The sequence below is a fragment of the Bombyx mori genome, chromosome 23 (genome assembly GCF_030269925.1).
Source record: "Bombyx mori chromosome 23, ASM3026992v2".
Taxonomy (NCBI): domain Eukaryota; kingdom Metazoa; phylum Arthropoda; class Insecta; order Lepidoptera; family Bombycidae; genus Bombyx; species Bombyx mori.
Genome location: NC_085129.1, coordinates 7989929 through 8014035, shown reverse-complemented (window position 1 = coordinate 8014035; position 24107 = coordinate 7989929). Strand labels below are relative to the sequence as shown.

At 37.9% G+C, this 24107-nt stretch overlaps 4 protein-coding genes across 6 annotated transcripts; 2 read left to right on the top strand and 2 right to left on the bottom strand.

Annotated features, from left to right (window-relative positions):
• The first annotated feature begins 3721 nt into the window (after positions 1-3721).
• Positions 3722-10588, top strand: LOC119630356 (putative nuclease HARBI1). Of its 2 annotated transcripts, XR_009976247.1 has the most exons (5): positions 3723-9567; positions 9656-9924; positions 10004-10159; positions 10245-10401; positions 10558-10588. XR_009976247.1 is itself a non-coding variant. In XM_038019463.2 (4 exons), exons 1-4 carry the CDS (start codon positions 9320-9322, stop codon positions 10310-10312), a joined length of 741 nt encoding a protein of 246 aa, XP_037875391.1. In that variant the 5' UTR covers positions 3722-9319; the 3' UTR covers positions 10313-10588. The 2 variants fall into 2 exon arrangements, 1 of the variants encoding a protein (XP_037875391.1); XM_038019463.2 differs by having other exon boundaries at positions 3722-9567; positions 10245-10588.
• A 248-nt stretch (positions 10589-10836) lies between these two features.
• On the bottom strand, positions 10837-13111 carry LOC119630355 (uncharacterized). Its single transcript, XM_038019461.2, has 4 exons — positions 12660-13111; positions 12261-12518; positions 11561-11879; positions 10837-11234 (listed from the first exon to the last, which is right to left on the bottom strand). The coding sequence occupies exons 1-4, from the start codon at positions 12678-12680 to the stop codon at positions 11068-11070; spliced, it is 765 nt and encodes a 254-aa protein (XP_037875389.1). The 5' UTR covers positions 12681-13111; the 3' UTR covers positions 10837-11067.
• A 50-nt stretch (positions 13112-13161) lies between these two features.
• Positions 13162-14824, top strand: LOC119630357 (putative nuclease HARBI1). 2 transcript variants are annotated; one of them, XR_009976246.1, is made up of 5 exons: positions 13162-13803; positions 13892-14160; positions 14240-14395; positions 14481-14637; positions 14794-14824. XR_009976246.1 is itself a non-coding variant. In XM_038019464.2 (4 exons), the coding sequence occupies exons 1-4, from the start codon at positions 13556-13558 to the stop codon at positions 14546-14548; spliced, it is 741 nt and encodes a 246-aa protein (XP_037875392.1). In that variant the 5' UTR covers positions 13475-13555; the 3' UTR covers positions 14549-14824. The 2 variants fall into 2 exon arrangements, 1 of the variants encoding a protein (XP_037875392.1); XM_038019464.2 differs by having other exon boundaries at positions 13475-13803; positions 14481-14824.
• Positions 14825-15072: 248 nt separating this feature from the next.
• On the bottom strand, positions 15073-18869 carry LOC119628389 (uncharacterized). Its single transcript, XM_038019462.2, has 4 exons — positions 16896-18869; positions 16497-16754; positions 15797-16115; positions 15073-15470 (listed from the first exon to the last, which is right to left on the bottom strand). The coding sequence occupies exons 1-4, from the start codon at positions 16914-16916 to the stop codon at positions 15304-15306; spliced, it is 765 nt and encodes a 254-aa protein (XP_037875390.1). The 5' UTR covers positions 16917-18869; the 3' UTR covers positions 15073-15303.
• Between the last annotated feature and the right edge of the window lie 5238 nt (positions 18870-24107).

Sequence of the window (24107 nt, the reverse complement as noted above, 5' to 3'; positions counted from 1 at the left end):
ACCAATTTGTTTATATACTCTATTCTAAACGTTTAATACTGGTCAGTGTATTAATTACAGGATCACCTCATTACATAGGAATTCTTCATCGAAGGTATTTATTTATAAAGCGTATTTTGTGAACAGTATTAATAACTGAAGCCTGTAATCAAATTTGGAAAACAGATATTCATTTTATATGAAAGTCAACGTTCCACGGTATATTTAATATAGCATTCCAAATTCAATAGCAGGTCTGACGGGCATAAGACATCTAACATAACTATGTGGTATATTAAGGGAATTCACTAGGATACCAAACTAATTTCAGACGTACGACTTAACACTTAAGACATAAAATAATGTTGACAAATCCTAGGATACTTTGTAGGATTTAATACGAAGTTGACATTTCAGTCAGGTTCTTAAGTGCATGCAGTAAGAACCTCATTTGTACAAAGAATGAAGGTATTTATAGGATTGGGGATGTCGAATATAAAATCTGTGTAGAGTGGAGTATCGTACGGTGAATGATTAGTTAGTGTAGCATTTAAAAATTAGATGGTCAGATGAATGTTAAAAAATAATACATAGTAAAATTATTAGATATTTTTAAAGTTATAATAAACGAACATAGAATGTCTCATCTCTTACAATATAATATAAACATGAATAGGCAGTAAACAAAATGCGGTTCGAAGGTAGCTTCTGATATATAATTTGTATTCAAGTATATTTTAATTTTTTGGTTATTCCCCTATATTTTCTTCTTCTATTGTTAATTTTTGATTAGTTTTCCGATGTTCGACCAGCCCATACCGTGGGCCCCGAAGGTCAAATATTTAGGCGTCACCCTCGACAGAAGGATGACATTCCGCCTACATATTAAGACGGTACGCGACCGTGCCGCCTTCATTCTAGGACGTCTCTACCCGATGATATGCAGGCGAAGTAAAATGTCCCTTAGAAATAAGGTGACACTCTATAAAACTTGCATACGCCCCGTCATGACCTATGCAAGTGTAGTGTTCGCACACGCGGCCCGCACTCACCTAAAATCAGTTCAAATTATCCAATCCCGTTTTTGCAGGATAGCCGTCGGAGCCCCGTGGTTCGTTAGGAACGTCGACCTCCATGACGACCTGGACTTAGAGTCCATCAGTAAGTATTTACAGTCGGCGTCGATGCGCCACTTCGATAAAGCGGCATGACACGAGAACCCTCTCATCGTGGCCGCCGGTAACTACATTCCCGATCCTGCGGACAGAATGGAAAGCAGTCGACGTCGCCCAAAACACGTCATCCCGGATCCTCCCGATCCACTAACGGTGCTTCTAGGTACTTCAAGCACCGGTCACCGTTCTCGTCGAACCCGTCGCTTGCGACGAAGGGCTCGACGAGTAAATTAACTCTCAGACACAGCCCACTGAGTTTCTCGCCGGATCTTCTCAGTGGGTCGCGTTTTCGATCCGGAGGTAGATTCTGCGAAGCACGACTCTTGCTAGTGTTCGTGTTAGCATCGTCGTCAGGTTTGAGCCCTGTGAGCTCACCTACTAGTTACGGTTACGCTGGAATAGCCTCTCTAGGCTACCAGCTTAGGTAGGAAAAAAAATAAATATTAGTTTTGTTCTTCACTTTCATTTTCTTCTAACCCGATCTTAAGTTTTGACGCCCGGCGATGAATGGCTGTTGGCAGACCAGTTGCGAGGACGTCCCAGGTGACCGTACCCCTGGTAAATAAAAGCAGAAAGACTAACACATTGATCATGTCCAATTGTCAAGAGAAGTAACCCCAGGAGAGTACCTCTCGCTCCGCGAGGGGAGAATCCCTTTGTGTGGTCGAGCGATCGACCGCACGCTGCCCCTCGGATTATGGATGGGCAACAACTGTTCGCAGAGGTCCATGAAGGACTACGTCCTTACATCATACAGGGCAACGCCGACGTCTGCTACACCGACGACACGCTGGTGACGGCCCGCGGAGAGCACTATCGACCGGCGGCGGTACTTGCTACAGCTGCAGTAGCAACGGTTGTAGCCAGGATCAGAAAACATGGCCTGGAGTTTGCCCTCCACAAGTCGGCAAGGAGGCCGTATGTTACCACCCGACTTGGAGGGGACCTCCTCCCTGCGCGACCATAATGATCGGAGGGGCTTGGATTGCTGTCCGGCCCCGTCTCAAATATTTGGGGCTCGTGCATAACAGCAGGTGGACGACATTTCGACGCGTTGGTCCCTAAGCTGCTCGTTTTGTATTTGTAATCAAAACCCGTTGTATTCTTAAAATATATTTTTTTCCAATAGGTATTCTTCCCAACATCGGGGGGCCTGACCAGGTGACGCGCCGTCTGTTTACGGGGGTGGTGCGGTCAATGGCCTTATACGGGGCACCCGTGTGGGGCCAGTCCCTGGCCGTGGGGGTAGCGAAGTTGCTGCAACGGCCCCAACGCACCATCGCGGTCAGGGTCATCCGTGGTTATCGCACCATCTCTTTAGAGGCGGCGTGTGTACTTGCTGGGACGCCGCCTTGGGTCCTGGAGGCGGAGGCGCTCGCCGCTGACTATCAGTGGCGGGCTAACCTTCGCGCCCGGGGGGTGGCGCGTCCCAGCCCCAGTGCGGTCAGAGCGCGGAGGGCCCAATCTCGGCGGTCCGTGCTGGAGTCATGGTCCAGGCGGCTGGCCGATCCTTCGGCTGGTCGTAGGACCGTCGAGGCGATTCGCCCGATTCTTATGGATTGGGTAAATCGTGACAGAGGACGCCTCACTTTCCGGCTCACGCAGGTGCTCACTGGGCATGGTTGCTTCGTTGAGTTCCTGCACCGGATCGGAGCCGAGCCGACGGCAGAGTGTTACCATTGTGGTTGCGACTTGGACACGGCGGAGCACACGCTCGTTGCCTGCCCTGCATGGGATGGCCAGGGAGGCGGATCTCGCCCAAGCCCTGGCCTTCTAAGTGTTTCGGGTTCCCCTCATATGTCGGTCTGGGGCCCGGCGAAGGTGGCCTAAGAAGACGACGTGCAAGCTGCTCTGCACGCGTTTTACGCAAGAGCATCCGGGTGATGGAAGGCCGGTTATCCTCGACCCACGCTGGTTTTGACCCAGCGGGGTATTTCATAGGATAACCCATTCAAACCGGCGCCATCTAGGCGGGCTTCGGACAGCCTGCCGACCGAGAGGGCTGGTGGTCGTGGTGCCGACGATCGCTGGCCCGGCGTCCCGAGGGGGAGGGTGATGGGAGAGATGTGCTCCGCACTAAACGCTTCACTTTCCTCCCTTTGCCTCTTCATGAGATCTGTCTCATGCGAGGTTTGGACCTTGGTTGTTGAGCGACAGCAGGTTTTAGTCGGTTCGACTCCAAAGGTATTCAGTTAAACTTTAGCATAAACAATAAAGGCTCCGTAAACCAATTCTTTAGTTAGCGTTTTAAATTCGAAGGAAAATTTAGTCTTTTTAATTCCATTTGTCTATTGTAATAGACAAATGGAATTTTATGGTAATGGTTTTGTGTTTCGCATGCAAACTCACTAAAATACGTTTCTGGCCCTCAAGTCATTAAAGCGATCCAGTGGCACAGTTCGAAATGTTTACCAATTGTAAAGATCTATTCGTTAATCCACATTACTGCGGGGCTCTGATAAATTTCAATAAATGTTTCATTGCCTTTGTTTGACAAATATACAATGTTTTAATCTTTAAGCTAAACTCATTCAATTTAACACTAGCTTTTGCCCGCGACTTCGTCCGCGTGGAATATTTATTTTGGGGTAACGCTAAATTTTACCCACGACTTCATTTACGTAGAAGGTGAAAATATCTTTGAATAATAGAATATTAAGGAGCTATTTAAGGTACAAAAATCACGCTTTCTAACCGATTTCAAAAGAGGAGGCTATCAATTTGACCAAGGTGGCCAAATTGATGATGATTGATGATTGATTCTTTATTTGACCGATTTCTCGAGAATGCTTGAAGCGATTCTGATAATTATTTTTCCTTTTTTTTGTTCGAAAGGGTAGACTTCCCGAATGGTCTTGTAATCATAAAGATCAGGATCTGATGTTGGGATCCTGGAGAAATCGAGAAAAATCTACAATTTTCAAAGCCTATCTTGAAGTGATTTAGGTGTTTCTTGTTATTCTTCTTATTATGTACCGCCGCGCACCAGCCGGCCGGCGCCTTGTACATTATACGCGCTTGATCATTATTTTCCTGCGATGTTATTTTAAAACTGCGATATCTTCTAAGATACTCATTCAAAACAAATTGTGTAAAGGGCAAATTTCTTTTAAATTAATTACTTGTAATGAATAACGTATTTATTTGGATAAGGATTAATGTGATCTTTATAAAAACACCTGCACAAATAATGCTTTATTTTAGAACAAATTTGGTTAGCGTAAAAAGGTTATATATAGTGAGCCAACCTTAAAATATAGACACATGCTGTTGCGGACTATTTTTAGAACTTTTAAACGGGAACAATTCTGTCATACATTATTTTAGCGAAACTTTATCCGTTTTCGCAGCGCACGTAGCGGAAGCTTCCAAAAGGAAAAAATAGATTGTCTGTAAAGTCGGTTTACTGACGATAGTTGAACGTGACAACGTCTTAAGAAAATACTGATGGAATGGTTTTTTTTCAATTATCGCAATTATCGTTGCTATAAACAATTGACACCACATTCACTTTTCACTAAACTTCATACTTGACGAAAACATGTAAATGTATTGTTGTATAACAGCTGTCCACGCGGATGCATCGCTCACTCAAGTTGGAGAGAGACAGATGTCAAACGCTGCGGAACGCGGAGGCCGATTGTGCCTCTTTGTCGCTCGTTGCGTGCTCTCCCTTGCACTTCAAGCTTTAAATGGAACGCCTCAGAGCGAGGTAACGCCGCATGAGTCATGTTTTTTCGTGCGTGCAGCCGGTTCCATCGAATTATAAGACGTTGTCACGTCAAAAAAGATTTTAAAACATTATTTATTAGTTCTCCGCTCGTATTAGTCTTAGCGAGATGTAATTTATCCTATAGCCTTTCTTAATAAATGGGACATCTAACACTGAAAGAATTTTCAAATCGGACCAATAGTTCCTGAGATTAGCGCGTTCAACCAAACAAACAAACTCTTCAGCTTTATAATAATATATTAGTATACACTTAGTATAGATGAGATTAAAAGAATAACTCAAAGATTTCAATGTGAAATATTAGTCATAAAGTTAATAAATTAAATCAAAATTAAAAATAATTAAAACATTTAAATTACATAATAATATCAATCATAGTGTGAATTTGGAACTTATTAATAAACCCTAATTTGTTGCACGCTCGAAAACATACGTGAGAACATAAATTATGTATACAATGTATGTGTATAAATGTTATGGTCATTTCTATGTTTTTGAATTATGCTCAAATATAGTATCAAACGCTTAATTACACACTTGAACATTCTCGAACAATAAAATCGATAACAATTACCTACAACGAAACCTAATTCAACCGACCAGCTAGATTCGAAAAATATCCGAATACTTAATCAAGTTGTGTGGGCATTAACTTCACGACTGTTATAAACAGTGAATTTTCCTCATCATTGATCGATTCAGTGCTACTATGTTAACAGCTTACGTCGTACCATCGGGATAATAGTGATTCCACCGATTCGACTTTATGGCCCATGTTTTTCGGTGTTGTTCACACTTTTGTTCGACGTCTAGTATATCTTTATAGTTTGCTTTATTACAGTTGTCGACATCAAGAGCTTAGGGAAATTCAAAATATTTTTACCTGTAAAAAAGGTTGAAAATAAATGAAAAGGAAAACTAAAAGAAAAAAGAAAATATCCAAAAAATACATTTGTCTAATTTACAGACCTACGTTGGTAGCATTGACCATTAGAATTGGGATTTAGGACTGAGCAAACAATTGCCCGACATTTTTATCGTAAGGGAGTTGTTTGGGTGAGGCATCGAACGTTAGGTGGAAAATTTATAGGTGATATTCATGCAAAATAAGAATTCACTAATCGCTTAGTCTCGTATTTATTGATGCATTTAATAGAGAAAAAAAACGTTGTGCCTACAATAAAATTTTCTGTTGTAACTTTTGAAAACTGTATAGTAAGTACATGTACATAAATAAGAAGGGTACATTTAAATCCTAAAAATGTGACATTTACTGCAACCAAGCTTAATTTGGAAATGAGTTTTCACTGTTTTCCATTAGCCGCTAATTACTTAGCATAGTATAGTTGTTGCATGATGAAATGAACTTTTTTACCAGGTTATTAAACCGTATCGGTGCCAATGCAACCAAATAATATAAAGATAAAAGTAAATACAAACAGAGGCTTCGTTCGTCAAGTGATAAGTGATCTATACTAATATTATAAAGAGAGTTTGTTTGTTTGTTTCGAATAGGCTCCGAAACTACTGGACCGATATGAAAAATTCTTTTTCCATTAGAAGCCGACATTGTCCCTGATGAACATAGGCTACTTTTTTTAATTTTTTTTTTGTTTCATGTGTGTTTTAATGTTTCCGAAGCGAAGCGAGGGCGGGTCGCTAGTTAATTATAAATTCAAACAAAATGTGCTCAAAAATACTTACTGTGCAAGAATAAAATAGTTAATTTTGATAAACTAAATAAAAACTTATTCTAAAAGATGTAATGAATAATGTAAAGCAACTAAATTATTGTAAAGAAACTACATAAATAGAATTTTTTTTTGTGGGGGAGTGGGTCGGAACTACCTACGAGGTATTCGCGCCTAAGGGGGGGGGGGGGGGGGCACGCGGGGTTTGTGGAACTGGACGGTCTGCAGATGTTGAGAGCAGACCGCGGCCCAAGGATATTTTAAAACCCTACCGCACCAAACGATCTTGGACTCTCCCTTTGGGAGAAAGGAACTCATTATTACTTATTAATATTAATTCTATTCATTCATAGAATTCAAGGAATTCCCGAAATATGCTGAACAGAATGTAATGTTTTCATCAGAAATAACTCAACAATAATATAAAAATTTACTGAAGCATACTTAATACTCTTAAACTGAAATATGCGTTAGGTTTATTAAATTATGTCTGGACCGTTGTAATTTGCAAACGGTATTACAGTATTAATTTCAAATATAACATGATAAAGAAAATTATTCATTAAGCAGTGGCTGACTGATAATTATCTTCTATCTTCTATATATATAAAAATGAATGAATGCTGTTCGCTAGTCTCGCTAAAACTCGAGAACGGCTTTTTTTTTTTTTTTTTTCTTTTTCCACAGGAGAAAATCGCCGGATCCCGCCGGTATGTGGGAGTTGAACCTCACGAAAAACTCCTGCCGCTCACAACCGGCGCCCTACCTCGGACCGGGCCGGAGCCCAGTCGGGGCTATTGAAACGGCGGGACAGGGTTGACGCAGAGCACATTACATCCATCCCACCGTCCCACGGACGCCGGACCGGTGGCCGCCAGCGACACGACCACCGGTTCCCTCGTTCAGCGGGCCGAGAGCCCGCTTTGATGGCGCCGCGTTACACCTTCCTCCAGAGCGGTCGGGGGAACGCGGTCTACCATCACCCGGCTTCCTATTGCGGGTGAGCGTGCAGAGCACGCCACCCCACGTCTGGGTCCCTCCCCGCACAAAACGGGTGGGACCCCTAGCTCTTAGGGGGCCAGGTCACGGATACGACCCCGGTCCCGACCTCCTGCTCGGCGGCGGCGGGTTTCTGCGTAGTGAGGAGAGCTTTCCCTCACTCGCCCCGCCGCCTCCTTCTGCGAGATGGTGCACTCGCAGAAGTCGAGCATAGCCTTCCATGACTCATCGCTGCCAAGCATCGACGCCACGACGCCAGGCTCGAGAACGGCTGGACCGATTTGGCTAATTTTGGTCTTGAATTAGTTGTGGAAGTCCAGAGAAGGTTTAAAAGATTTAAAATAAATATGAAAATGCTCGGAATAACAATTTCGTTTTCCCTTTTATTTGTCTCCCGTCGGACGGATTCATTTTGTTTGTTTTTAATTTATTTTATACAAAAGTGTAGGTCTTTTATTTATCGATTGAGGCACTACGAAGTCTGCTGGGTCAGCTATATATATAAAAATGAATGAATGCTGTTCGTTAGTCTCGCTAAAACTCGAGAAAGACTGGACCGATTTGGCTAATTTTGGTCTTGAATTATTTGTGGAAGTCCAGAGAAGGTTTAAAAGGTAGATGAATATGAAAATGCTTGGAATTAAATAAAAATAACAATTTTGTTTTTCTTTGATGTGTCCCCAGTCGAACGGATTCCTTTTGTTTGCTTTAAGTTTATTTTATACAAAAGTTTAGGTCTTTTATTTATCGATTGAGCCACTACAAAGTCTGCCGGATCAGCTAGTGTACGATATTTTCAGTCTTAGAAACAGAATTTAATTTCCATTTATATAGCTAGAAACTATGTTTACAATATTTATATAAGTTGTAAAGCTTCACAAAATATATTACATTGCGTATAAAACTATTTACAAGCTTAAATCCCTCCCTAGTCCCATTAACAAAAATCTATAATATATATTATATTTCAAATGAAAGCTGAATTCATTAAATTTTCAAGTAAATTTTATGATTGCACACATAACGAGCCATACACAGAATCATAATTATGATCTTAAAACAGTTAATTATGATCTCATACGAATTTAGTCAAGGGTTTTCAAAATCATTCCGGCATTAGATTTTTTTTTAATTTTAACAATAAGATCAGATTTTTTATTTCTTTGCAAAAATGCGGTGGCTGAACGACCACTCTCTGATAGATTGTGAGCAAAATGAGCCATTAAGTGCAGATGTATGAACGGAGCCTATCCAGTTAAATACGTTTTAAATTTTATGAACCTTTAACAATCATTATTACCGAGCAAACATTCATATCTATTAAAAAACTTTCTGGTTCAAAGTGCGATCTGAAAACGAGCAAAGGCTAACGGCCGGTCCCAATATCGGATCCTCGATCTTTTTTCAGCGATTTCGGATCGAAATTTCAATCCAAAAATTACAAAACTGTTTCAATAACCAAACCACAGATTGCTTTGGCAATCCGAAAATGCAATCAATCTGCTAGAGGGCGTCAATCCATTTCTGCCACTTTTTGGATCGCCCTCTGTTGGAAAAAGTCTGTAGTTGGGTTTCAATATTCGATCTTTCGTCTTTGACAAATCTATTTACGGCTATCTGCAATCTATTTTTACGATCCTAAAATTTTGGTCGATTTGGCAAGCAATCTTTCGGATTATTTACTGTTTACAAAATATTTATTTAGCTTATCAATTACTGATAGAATTAAAATAAAGAACATAATGGCCGGAACTTTAATGTCTAGTGATAGTGACAGTGATCTTGAAGTGCTGGAGCAGCTTTCAGATTGGGATAATGAGGATACTGATGGAGACGAAGGTCCATCAGGATCACGAAGAAGCTATTGCCGTATTGATTATACTCAGTGCCTAACTGATGCTGAATTTACATTTAGATTTCGTCTTAACAAAGCTGCGGTACAATTACTTTTATCGGAAATAATGCCACATGTAAAAGTAACCTGCAATCGGTATGTACCTCTATCACAATAAAAAACAATATGTTTACCTACTTAATTATAGGATCACTTATTATTAACACGCCCTAATTATTTACAGAAATCATGGAGTTGCACCACTTCACCAGCTACTCCTAACCCTCCGATTTTATGCATTGGGTACAATGCTAATTTCTGTAGCGGATTTCGTGGGCGTGTCAAAATCGACCGCCAGCAGAATAGTTCACGATATATCTGGAGCTATAGCCATACTGTACAATAAATACATTGTAATGCACCCTAATCATGTGGACAAGTTTTTTCAATATGGTCAATTCCCACGTGTCCTGGGTGCAATTGACTGCACTCACATACGGATACAATCTCCAAGTAAGTAAAAGCTTAATAATGTAGTCATTAATAATTATGTAAAAGATAAACTTGTCTACATTAAACCATATTGTTCCAGATCACACAATAGGCGAAGAGTTCAGAAACCGAAAAGGCTACTTTTCATTAAATGTTCAAGCAGTTTGTGATGCTGATTTGAAGTTTATGAATGTTGTAGCCCGGTGGCCTGGTTCTGCACATGATGCTACTATATTTAATAATTCTGTTTTAAGAGGTATTATATACATTAAATTGTGTAATTACTTTGTGATTATGTATGGATATAGTAAGTGCAGTTAAATAAACTAATCTATTTACAGCTCAGTGTGAAGCTGGGACTTTTGGGAATCGCTGGTTGCTGGCTGACAGTGCCTATCCAAACAGATGATATATGTTGACACCAATTTTAAATCCTAGTGCTAGAAATGAACAAAAATATAATGATGCACATATTGCAACAAGAAACCTTATTGAAAGGTAAGTGTTACATAACCAGAAGAATTGAAAATCTACAGTATGATAATATTCACTATGGATGTACCTATCACAGTAGACATTATGGGTATAGCTAGTGATTTTTACTTGTATGAGTATTATACAAGTAACACACTAAACAATAATTATCTTTTACAGAACCTTCGGTGTATGGAAGCGACGTTTTCCAGTGATCTCATTATCTATGCGCTTATCACTAGAAAACATTCAGAAAGTTGTAATAGCTACAGCAGTTCTACACAACATCTGTAGAATTCATAACTTGCAAGAAACCCCAGCAGAGGTACAAATACCATTCCAAGCAATGGATGATGATGATCTTCAAACTATGGGAGTACAAGATAGCAGGGATAGAACAGAATTAATAGAAGCCTACTTCTCAACTCTGTAGAGTGCAAAAGAAACTTATATAGTACCTTTTTGTATGTAACTGTTATTTTGTTTTATTATGAATGAAAATACTTATCTATTATTTATATTTAGCACAAACATTTGAACAAACTTATCATCACTTTAACTGCTAACTTAATTAGGTATTTATTTATAACACAAAAATAAAAATATATATACACATATATATATATATATATATATATAAGACCTGCATAAAAATACAAACAAAAATATCAACTATAAAATAAAATAAGGTTAATTTACATTCTTAAGTTTTTCAATTTCTAATTTTAATTTTTTATTTTCTAACACAATATTTTCAAATTTTGCTTCTAAAAGTTTACTTTTTGCATTATAGTAATTAGCTATTGCCTGGTTTCTGGATGCCCGGTGCTCGTCAAATTTTGATTTTCTTTTGAAACCTGTAAGAATTAAAGTAAATAAAATTAGTAATTATCGCTGAGACTTAACCTTCAGAATAAACTCTCCGCATGCATTTTCTGTCTATCAGTCCACAATAAACTCTAAAATCTTTCTACTACCTATAATTGATAGCAAATAAACTAGGCCACCAGCTTCTGGAAATTTATTCAATTTTATGAAAAGTAGAAAATTTACAACTTGTAATTGTAAAGAAAGAGAAATTCTTATTTTAAGTAATAACTTTTGTACTTAATAAACTACCCCACTTTGGCAACAATAATATTATGCAAAGTGAAAATATAAATAACTTAACAAAATAATTTACCGCTGGCTTTGGGAGTGTGTAAAAATTTGGGGTTAGGTGGTGTGACTGAGCAAGGCCCTGTGTCTTCGACCACACACTCTTTCAACACCTCAACACCACTGTTACACTCCAACACCTCAGCACCATTATCAATTACATTATCTATAACACCCTCCAAACCATGTTCATCACCACCACCATTACTACTGCCGGCACATGGTATTAGTTCAGCATCACCACCATATGCTACTGTGAAACCATCTACAGTACTTCCTAATAATGCAGCCACCCTGTCCAACACATCATCAGGGGGGATGTAGGAAGGACCACCACCACCAGTCTAAAAAAGAGAAAGATAAAATTTTAATTACAGGATTGGATATTAATAAAATATGTTCTACAGAGAACATATTTAATATGCCATAAAGAGTTATCCTATTCTATTCTATTATATTGTACTGCAATGATATATATTATGTAGTTAATCACACATATTGATTAGTATGGTAAATAGTTGTGTATAGTGTACAATAACTGTGTTTGTTTATGAACCAATTATATTATGATGATTCTTTTTTTATTGGAAAGAAGATATGTCAAAGGTGGTCCTGTGAAAAGGAAATAAGGGTTTGATGATGGCAAACCAGAGAATCATGTTAAGCTTGTCAAATGTTAAGTTCACTGTGTATCCCTTGTAGTTAAAATAAATAAATATACTAACCTTTATGTTATTCATACGTATTTGTGTATTGCGTTTACGGGAATTCTTTTTGAGATTTTCCCATTTTAAACGCAACTGCTGTGGTGTCCGGTAGGATGTGGTCACCACAGCATTGAAATGGTCGCTTATGCGTTTCCACTCCTCATTTTTTAGTTTGTTATTAGTCGCATTTGTTCTTTTATTATAAATAATTTTACTACTTTCAATAAACGAAAGCAGTATTTTTGACTCGTCCTTTGTGAGAGGCTTGCTTGATACCTGGAAATAATAAGAAATTACTACCTATGTAAAGTGTTTACACAAATTAGGCGCGAAACGAAGCGTCTTCACAGCGGGGGTTTGTTGAATATAAATATAGAAAGTAAGAACACGCTAAATACTTAATAATAGTATACATACCATTGCACTTACACTTTCCATGGTATTTCACTTCACTTCACTAACTTAATAATTCAATATTTTGATAATTATTTACTTGTAGCAACAAACCACGAACAAAAGCTTCAATTTTAAACTGACTGAATCTGATGTCAAATGACACTGAGAGACGATTCGTTTCTCAGATTATGATTACGCTCCGCTACCAAAACTTGAGTAGGTTTATGATAATTTGCTTGGAAAATGTTAAAACACGTGTTTTATTCATATAATACGTAACAAATAAATAATTCATTAGTACGTCAAAACCCTAAAGTATGCATATTTTCTTAAATCCATTAATAGGTTTACAACATAGTCATAATTATATCTGCTTGAAATGGAACGCACGGGAGGGAACTTCACAAAATAGATCGATCGGCGATCCATTTTGAAAATCGATCGATTGTTGCTATCCGTTGTTATTGGGACGCAGATTGGAGATCGATCGGGAGATCGTTTTCGATCTCCGATTGAACCGATCTCCCGATCGAGGATCCGATATTGGGACCGGCCCAATATCGGATCCTCGATCTTTTTTCAGCGATTTCGGATCGAAATTTCAATCCAAAAATTACAAAACTGTTTCAATAACCAAACCACAGATTGCTTTGGCAATCCGAAAATGCAATCAATCTGCTAGAGGGCGTCAATCCATTTCTGCCACTTTTTGGATCGCCCTCTGTTGGAAAAAGTCTGTAGTTGGGTTTCAATATTCGATCTTTCGTCTTTGACAAATCTATTTACGGCTATCTGCAATCTATTTTTACGATCCTAAAATTTTGGTCGATTTGGCAAGCAATCTTTCGGATTATTTACTGTTTACAAAATATTTATTTAGCTTATCAATTACTGATAGAATTAAAATAAAGAACATAATGGCCGGAACTTTAATGTCTAGTGATAGTGACAGTGATCTTGAAGTGCTGGAGCAGCTTTCAGATTGGGATAATGAGGATACTGATGGAGACGAAGGTCCATCAGGATCACGAAGAAGCTATTGCCGTATTGATTATACTCAGTGCCTAACTGATGCTGAATTTACATTTAGATTTCGTCTTAACAAAGCTGCGGTACAATTACTTTTATCGGAAATAATGCCACATGTAAAAGTAACCTGCAATCGGTATGTACCTCTATCACAATAAAAAACAATATGTTTACCTACTTAATTATAGGATCACTTATTATTAACACGCCCTAATTATTTACAGAAATCATGGAGTTGCACCACTTCACCAGCTACTCCTAACCCTCCGATTTTATGCATTGGGTACAATGCTAATTTCTGTAGCGGATTTCGTGGGCGTGTCAAAATCGACCGCCAGCAGAATAGTTCACGATATATCTGGAGCTATAGCCATACTGTACAATAAATACATTGTAATGCACCCTAATCATGTGGACAAGTTTTTTCAATATGGTCAATTCCCACGTGTCCTGGGTGCAATTGACTGCACTCACATACGGATACAATCTCCAAGTAAGTAAAAGCTTAATAATGTAGTCATTAATAATTATGTAAAAGATAAACTTGTCTACATTAAACCATATTGTTCCAGATCACACAATAGGCGAAGAGTTCAGAAACCGAAAAGGCTACTTTTCATTAAATGTTCAAGCAGTTTGTGATGCTGATTTGAAGTTTATGAATGTTGTAGCCCGGTGGCCTGGTTCTGCACATGATGCTACTATATTTAATAATTCTGTTTTAAGAGGTATTATATACATTAAATTGTGTAATTACTTTGTGATTATGTATGGATATAGTAAGTGCAGTTAAATAAACTAATCTATTTACAGCTCAGTGTGAAGCTGGGACTTTTGGGAATCGCTGGTTGCTGGCTGACAGTGCCTATCCAAACAGATGATATATGTTGACACCAATTTTAAATCCTAGTGCTAGAAATGAACAAAAATATAATGATGCACATATTGCAACAAGAAACCTTATTGAAAGGTAAGTGTTACATAACCAGAAGAATTGAAAATCTACAGTATGATAATATTCACTATGGATGTACCTATCACAGTAGACATTATGGGTATAGCTAGTGATTTTTACTTGTATGAGTATTATACAAGTAACACACTAAACAATAATTATCTTTTACAGAACCTTCGGTGTATGGAAGCGACGTTTTCCAGTGATCTCATTATCTATGCGCTTATCACTAGAAAACATTCAGAAAGTTGTAATAGCTACAGCAGTTCTACACAACATCTGTAGAATTCATAACTTGCAAGAAACCCCAGCAGAGGTACAAATACCATTCCAAGCAATGGATGATGATGATCTTCAAACTATGGGAGTACAAGATAGCAGGGATAGAACAGAATTAATAGAAGCCTACTTCTCAACTCTGTAGAGTGCAAAAGAAACTTATATAGTACCTTTTTGTATGTAACTGTTATTTTGTTTTATTATGAATGAAAATACTTATCTATTATTTATATTTAGCACAAACATTTGAACAAACTTATCATCACTTTAACTGCTAACTTAATTAGGTATTTATTTATAACACAAAAATAAAAATATATATACACATATATATATATATATATATATATAAGACCTGCATAAAAATACAAACAAAAATATCAACTATAAAATAAAATAAGGTTAATTTACATTCTTAAGTTTTTCAATTTCTAATTTTAATTTTTTATTTTCTAACACAATATTTTCAAATTTTGCTTCTAAAAGTTTACTTTTTGCATTATAGTAATTAGCTATTGCCTGGTTTCTGGATGCCCGGTGCTCGTCAAATTTTGATTTTCTTTTGAAACCTGTAAGAATTAAAGTAAATAAAATTAGTAATTATCGCTGAGACTTAACCTTCAGAATAAACTCTCCGCATGCATTTTCTGTCTATCAGTCCACAATAAACTCTAAAATCTTTCTACTACCTATAATTGATAGCAAATAAACTAGGCCACCAGCTTCTGGAAATTTATTCAATTTTATGAAAAGTAGAAAATTTACAACTTGTAATTGTAAAGAAAGAGAAATTCTTATTTTAAGTAATAACTTTTGTACTTAATAAACTACCCCACTTTGGCAACAATAATATTATGCAAAGTGAAAATATAAATAACTTAACAAAATAATTTACCGCTGGCTTTGGGAGTGTGTAAAAATTTGGGGTTAGGTGGTGTGACTGAGCAAGGCCCTGTGTCTTCGACCACACACTCTTTCAACACCTCAACACCACTGTTACACTCCAACACCTCAGCACCATTATCAATTACATTATCTATAACACCCTCCAAACCATGTTCATCACCACCACCATTACTACTGCCGGCACATGGTATTAGTTCAGCATCACCACCATATGCTACTGTGAAACCATCTACAGTACTTCCTAATAATGCAGCCACCCTGTCCAACACATCATCAGGGGGGATGTAGGAAGGACCACCACCACCAGTCTAAAAAAGAGAAAGATAAAATTTTAATTACAGGATTGGATATTAATAAAATATGTTCTACAGAGAACATATTTAATATGCCATAAAGAGTTATCCTATTCTATTCTATTATATTGTACTGCAATGATATATATTATGTAGTTAATCACACATATTGATTAGTATGGTAAATAGTTGTGTATAGTGTACAATAACTGTGTTTGTTTATGAACCAATTATATTATGATGATTCTTTTTTTATTGGAAAGAAGATATGTCAAAGGTGGTCCTGTGAAAAGGAAATAAGGGTTTGATGATGGCAAACCAGAGAATCATGTTAAGCTTGTCAAATGTTAAGTTCACTGTGTATCCCTTGTAGTTAAAATAAATAAATATACTAACCTTTATGTTATTCATACGTATTTGTGTATTGCGTTTACGGGAATTCTTTTTGAGATTTTCCCATTTTAAACGCAACTGCTGTGGTGTCCGGTAGGATGTGGTCACCACAGCATTGAAATGGTCGCTTATGCGTTTCCACTCCTCATTTTTTAGTTTGTTATTAGTCGCATTTGTTCTTTTATTATAAATAATTTTACTACTTTCAATAAACGAAAGCAGTATTTTTGACTCGTCCTTTGTGAGAGGCTTGCTTGATACCTGGAAATAATAAGAAATTACTACCTATGTAAAGTGTTTACACAAATTAGGCGCGAAACGAAGCGTCTTCACAGCGGGGGTTTGTTGAATATAAATATAGAAAGTAAGAACACGCTAAATACTTAATAATAGTATACATACCATTGCACTTACACTTTCCATGGTATTTCACTTCACTTCACTAACTTAATAATTCAATATTTTGATAATTATTTACTTGTAGCAACAAACCACGAACAAAAGCTTCAATTTTAAACTGACTGAATCTGATGTCAAATGACACTGAGAGACGATTCGTTTCTCAGATTATGATTACGCTCCGCTACCAAAACTTGAGTAGGTTTATGATAATTTGCTTGGAAAATGTTAAAACACGTGTTTTATTCATATAATACGTAACAAATAAATAATTCATTAGTACGTCAAAACCCTAAAGTATGCATATTTTCTTAAATCCATTAATAGGTTTACAACATAGTCATAATTATATCTGCTTGAAATGGAACGCACGGGAGGGAACTTCACAAAATAGATCGATCGGCGATCCATTTTGAAAATCGATCGATTGTTGCTATCCGTTGTTATTGGGACGCAGATTGGAGATCGATCGGGAGATCGTTTTCGATCTCCGATTGAACCGATCTCCCGATCGAGGATCCGATATTGGGACCGGCCGTAAGACGATAGATGATTTTTTTTATCAGGACACAAGCAGCCTCTTGCAACAAAATCAATATAAAAAATAAGGTCCTTAAGTATTTGAATAAACGTGTATTTAAATTGTATTACACTTTCTCGATGGCACTTTTTAGACCGTAGCAAATAAATTTGTGAAATGTTTAAAAATACTTCATCATCGTCATCATCTCAGCCTGTCCACTGTCTACTGCTGAACATAGGCCTCTCCAAGTGATCTCTAGTGCGGCCGGTCCTGTTAAAAATACTTAGTGCTGTATATACGATAATGTTTTGTGATTTCAAAATTAGGTCACATAAGCATTATTTAAATCATGGATTCAAAACGCTTAGCGCTCAATTTTCTAGGATCATGTATGTAATAGCTATTTAAATTTCAATAAGATATTTAACAAAATACCTGCAGTTGACAAGTATGTAATAGCAATTTAAATTTCAATAAGATATTTAAGAAAATATCTGCAGTTGACAAGTATGTAATAGCAATTTAAATTTCAATAAGATTTTAAGAAAATATCTGCAGTTGACAGTGCAAACTTAATTGAAACGTTAAAGAATTGACCCTTAGAGCGACCTAATATTTTAATATGAGTGCTATATAGCTTCGGTTAATAGTCCCCGGCACGTAACTTGGCAAGAGTCGTAAGATGCGCAGAAGTCGTTTTTTAGGTCTCTTTGGTTGTCAAGCGGGACGCGGGGAAAGACGTAGCACCGTTCCGAGCGCACGATTGGTGAGTTAGTCGACCCTCCCCTCCCGCACCGCATCCACGTTCCGTTCGCTCCGTGATTACACATGCGCCTACTAAATTGTAGGAGCCCTTTGTTTATATTGAGTTTTTGTTACGAGTTGTTATTATTGTTTTAAATTTAGTTTTTGTTACGAGTGTTATTCTTTTAAATTTGTTTGCAATGCCAGGACCAAATACCAATGACCATATGGTCGATTCAGTCACTGAGCGTTTTTTTATTTACGCCAGTGACAACAGCGACTCTTCGTTATTTCAACGATGAGGAGCCAACTCCTTCCACCAGCTCAGGTGCTACCATAAATTTAATCCAAGGGGTAGCACTATTAGAAAATAATAATGACGACGGTGACACATAATTTTTAATATTAAATAATTTTTTTTAAATAAACTTCTTAACTTTTAATTGTTTTTTATTTATAACACCTAATACACTTCACAAATTCCTCTCTTTTCTTTAACTTTCTTCTAAACACAAAGGCTTAAAAACAAATTACGGCAAATAAAAAATTAAATTAAATTATATGCGGCAATAAAAGTGACCATTTTTTTGTTGCAATGTGCACCATGCGCGACATTACCCCCACTACACCAAAACCTTGCCAACTTACGTGCCGCTTACTATAACTACTTAACATTATGTAGACGTTGAGCTCGTTCTATGAAAAATTACTTAGTTATTTAAACATTTGGTATCAGCATACCGGAAGTGGAAATTACACATTATACAATGTATTACATAATATATATTACAATAATAGACAAATTATTGGTTGTTCATCCAAATTTATTTTATGTCCTTCAAAGTATGCACCTTCAGAAACGATACACTTACGCCAATGAATAATCTAATTATCGAACCACTTTTTAAACGCTTTTCCCGAAATTGAGTTTCGTTACCCGCAAATTCTCCTTTATGTTTTTTACCGAATGAAAACGGACGCCACGAAGTGATAATTTGAATTTAGGAAAAATAAAGAAAATCGGCTGGAGTTATATTTGGTGGATAAGGTAGCTGTTCGACAGTATCGGTTGAGTTTATAGTAAAAAATTCGTTTACAATGATGGCCTTTTGCGAAGGCGAATTATCGTGGTACAAAGTCCATGTTTTTTTTTTTATTGCTTACTTGCCTGGACGAGCTCACAGCCCACCTGGTGTTAAGTGGTTACTGGAGCCCATAGACACCTACAACGTAGACGCGCCACCCACCTTGAGATACAAGTTTTAAAGTCTCAGTATAGTTACTACGGCTGTCCCACCCTTCAAACCGAAACGAATTACTGCTTCACGGCAGAAATAGGCAAGGCGGTGGTACCTATCCGCGCGGACTCACAAGTGGTCCTACCACCAGTAAGAATTCACAAACTGACCTTTTTCGTCGCACATGCTCTCTTAAAGATCGCATAACGCGAATAACCTTCCGGCTAGAATTCCGAATGGACAACACCACGATAGTCAAACATGACTTTGACTTTTGATCGACTTTGGCATGGTTTTTTCGATTTCGGTTCAATTGAAAGGCGCTACTCCGAAGCTTGTTGACTAATTTGCATGTCAAACTCGTAGACCCACATCTCGTAGCACTAACAATGCGTTTCATAGATGTTGGATTCATTGACTCGTTCTAGCAATGTCCTGAGCGATTCTTACACGATTAAGTTTTTGGGGAAAATTCAGGTCTTTTGGAACTAGCCGAGTGTCATGTTTCATGTGTGTGTGGTTCAATGTGATTATTTAAAATGGTACGAATCGACTCGTGAGACGCAGAAAGTTCGATGGTTATCTCTCTCTCAAACCAGAATGGAATGAGGATTATCAGTTCGATCGCTTTTGAACCTTCTGTACCGCTTTTGAACATGTGTTTTTAATAAGGTTGAGTCACTGTAAGCCTTCTTTGACATTTTCAGTTAATCCAATCGCGAGATTCTATTGACGATGCAAAATTTAAGACAAACCCATTGCTTGATGTTTTGGCTCATTAAAAAAAATTCAATAGACTTTAAATATGATATAACTAAAAAAAGTAGTGTATTTAATTTAAATAATAGATGCAACTTAAACTCCATGCCAATAACGGTAATGAAAAAAACATTTTAATTTAATTTATTTAATTATTTCAGTCTTCTTACAAACTAACAGTTTTTTACAAACTTCCCTTATTTGTAGGTGTGCCAATCTAAGAACAACAACAAAAATTAACTATAGAACCTTAAAAAAATAATCCATTCCAGATACCTTTTTGACTGAATGTTATTATTCTAGACTTCCTTAGTATCCGACGCAGACTATGGTTGAAAAGTCTTGACCCTAAATATTACACCAAAATATCAGTAATAAACAGCCAAAATATATATGTTGTTAGGCGCTAATACCGATAAAGAATTCCTTCATAATCTACTTTCAAAAACATTCAATGCACTATTTTCTCCTGTGTACACGCAATTATTACCAAATATTAAAAGTGAAGATTTGTTTCTTGAAGTTTGTTGAAATATAACCTCGTGAGACACATCAGATTTAACTATAACTCCAGATTAAATTAGAGGTTAATCCGGACATACTGTAATTTGTTCTATTTGCATAAGTTCTAACATTTAACTGTGTTAGAACGATACGGGTTAACGGTGGCAACCTAAAAGGGATGTACAACTTTTTTTATAAATCTTTAAAAAAAAGTCAAACAGGAAATAGTTATAAATCGACGTTCCTGACGTTCCGTGAATAGTAAAATCCGAAAATTGGAGAAATTTATTTTTTACATAAAATACCAACTAAAATCTTGGTCAAAGTCCCGATCAACATTTATTTTCAATCAATTTCTCATAGCAAAATTAAGAAAAGATAACGAACAAATATTTAAATTATATTCGGATTGTAAGTAGAATAAAAACAAGAAAATATTCAAATTGCAATCTTTACTTTGCCTTTGCTTTCCATCTTATTTTCGTTTCCATCGGCAAACATTTTTTATGCGCATATTTAACTTTTGAAATCCTACTAACAATGTTTTTCTGAATCAAAAAACTTGGCTCCGTTCTTGCCACTCCATCCATCAACATCAGCTTCTCAAGAAGAGCATAATCATAATTAAGAACAATTGAAGACGGGAACTATAACAACATTATGAAACAATTGTGAAATTATAGAATGTTTTGTTTTCATTATTTTATACTAGCGACCCACCCTCGCTTCGCTTCGGAAACATTAAAACACACATGAATCCAAAAAAATAAAATAAATTTAAAAAAAGTAGCCTATGTTCATCAGGTACAATGTCGGCTTCTAATGGAAAAAGAATTTTTCAAATCGGTCCAGTAGTTTCGGAGCCTATTCGAAACAAACAAACAAACAAATATTTCCTCTTTATAATATTAGTATAGATATAGATATAGACTATCGAAAAACCCGAATAATTAAATAACTGAGTCAATATTTAAATTTAGGGTGAAATTATCAGTAAGTTGTGAGAAATTATTTAAATTGAAAGAACCAGTATACTGGATTATTTTAGTTAAGCTTTATTATAGTAACCGGCAAACTTCTTGAGCAAATGACCTTGACTGCGCAGAACCGAATTTTAGATCACTTTGGTGGTGAGGGTGAGGCGCGACGGCAGGGGAAATCGTATCGAGCGCGTTATTGGTAGATCAGTCGAACCTTGCGTCCCGCACCGCGCCCTCGTTCCGCTTGCTCCCAAAAGTACGCTTGCGTACAGTAAAAAGTCTATCGTCATTAATCGTTAAGTTATTTGTTATAATTGCTTGTTGACTTTGTTGCCATTGCTATATGTTGAGTGTTTGTTAATTTTTTATAAAAAATACACTATGCCGCGACAAACTGGTGTAGTATTCAAAAGAAAGAGTAGAAAATTTGTGTACGACGTATATTGCTTCATTATAAAACAGGGGAAGAATGATATGGAAAAAGTAAAACAGAATAAGTCAGAGGTCCTGCGGGAGATAGAGAGGTTCTACGGGCAGCTGTTTACCTCGGTCTCAGCTGAACCGCAAGGTTTAGCTGCAGACCCTAGAGCCAAGCTAACCCGACACTACACCGAAGACATCCCGGACATCAGCCTGTACGAGATTAGGATGGCTCTCAAACAGCTTAAGAATAACAAGGCACCGGGCGAGGATGGAATTACTACGGAGCTTCTGAAAGCGGGCGGGACGCCGGTACTGAAAGTCCTTCAGAAGCTCTTCAATTCCTCTTTGCTCGATGGAAAACCGCCACAGGCATGGAGCAGGGGTGTTGTGATCCTGTTCTTCAAAAAAGGTGACAAAACCTTATTGAAGAACTATAGGCCCATAGCACTGCTGAGCCATATCTACAAGCTGTTCTCGAGAGTCATCACGAAGCGTCTCGAACGCAGGTTTGATGACTTCCAGCCTACCGAACAAGCCGGTTTCCGAAAAGGCTACAGTACCATAGACCACATACATACGCTGCGGCAGATTGTACAGAAGACCGAAGAGTACAATCGGCCATCATGCTTAGCGTTTGTGGACTATGAGAAAGCCTTTGATTCCGTCGAAACATGGGCGGTCCTTAGATCTCTCCAGCGGTGCCGTATTGACCACCGGTACATCGAAGTATTGAAGTGTTTGTATAATAACGCCACCATGTCAGTCCGAGCACAGGAGCATTGCACGAAGGAAATCCCTGTAAAGAGAGGAGTGAGACAGGGAGATGTGATATCTCCGAAACTGTTTATCACTGCTCTGGAGGATTCCTTCAAGCTTCTGGAATGGCAAGGACTTGGCATCAATATTAACGGCGAATACATCACTCATCTTCGGTTTGCCGATGACATCGTGGTCATGGCAGAGTCGCTGGAAGATTTAGGGCGTATGCTCGGTGACCTCAGTAGGATTTCTCAACAAGTGGGTCTTAAAATGAACATGGACAAAACAAAAATCATGTACAATGTCCATGTTGCACCCACCATAGTTACTGTTGGGAGCTCTACTCTTGAAGTTGTTGACGAATATATATATCTAGGACAGGCAGTCCGATTAGGTAGGTCCAACTTTGAGTGAGAGGTCAGTAGACGGATCCAACTCGGCTGGGCAGCGTTCGGTAAACTGCACAACGTCTTCTCGTCCAAAATACCTCAGTGCCTTAAGACAAAGGCGTACAACCAATGTGTGTTACCAGTGATGACTTACGGCTCGGAGACGTGGTGCTTCACTAGGGATCTTTTTAGAAGGCTCAAAGTCGCGCAGCGAGCTGTGGAGAGGGCTATGCTCGGCATTTCTCTACGTGATCGAATCCGAAATGAGGAGATCCGTAGAAGAACGAAGGTTGCTGACATAGCCCGTAGAATTAGTGAACTGAAGTGGCAATGGGCCGGCCACATAGCACGAAGAGAGGACGGTCGATGGGGCAGAAAGATCCTGGAGTGGCGACCACGTACTGGCAAGCGCAGTGTGGGACGGCCACCTACTAGATGGACCGACGACCTAGTAAAAAGCGCTGGGTCTCGTTGGATGCAGGTGGCAATGAACCGGTCGCACTGGAAATCTATTGGAGAGGCCTATGTTCAGCAGTGGACGGCGATAGGCTGAAATGATGATGATGATGAAAACAGACTTCGGAAGCAAGAAAAACATCAGTGAGTAAGTACTGTTAGGTGCATTATTAACGAAGCTAAAGGCTCTGGCTTGCTCGCCGTGTTTCGGACTCCGGGTAAGAAAAAATCAGGGAAGAAGAAAGTTACCGGAATGGATAGTTTCGTTCAATCTGTAATAAAAAGATGTAATCATAATAACTACATAACAAGCAGCGAAACTCTGTATCGTAGAAAGGCTTCGAAAAATTTAAAGAAGATATAAATTTTAATGGCTCGGAATGAAGCTTACGACGAATTATGAAAGAGCTAGGCTTCAGATGGAAAAAAAACACAGAGAG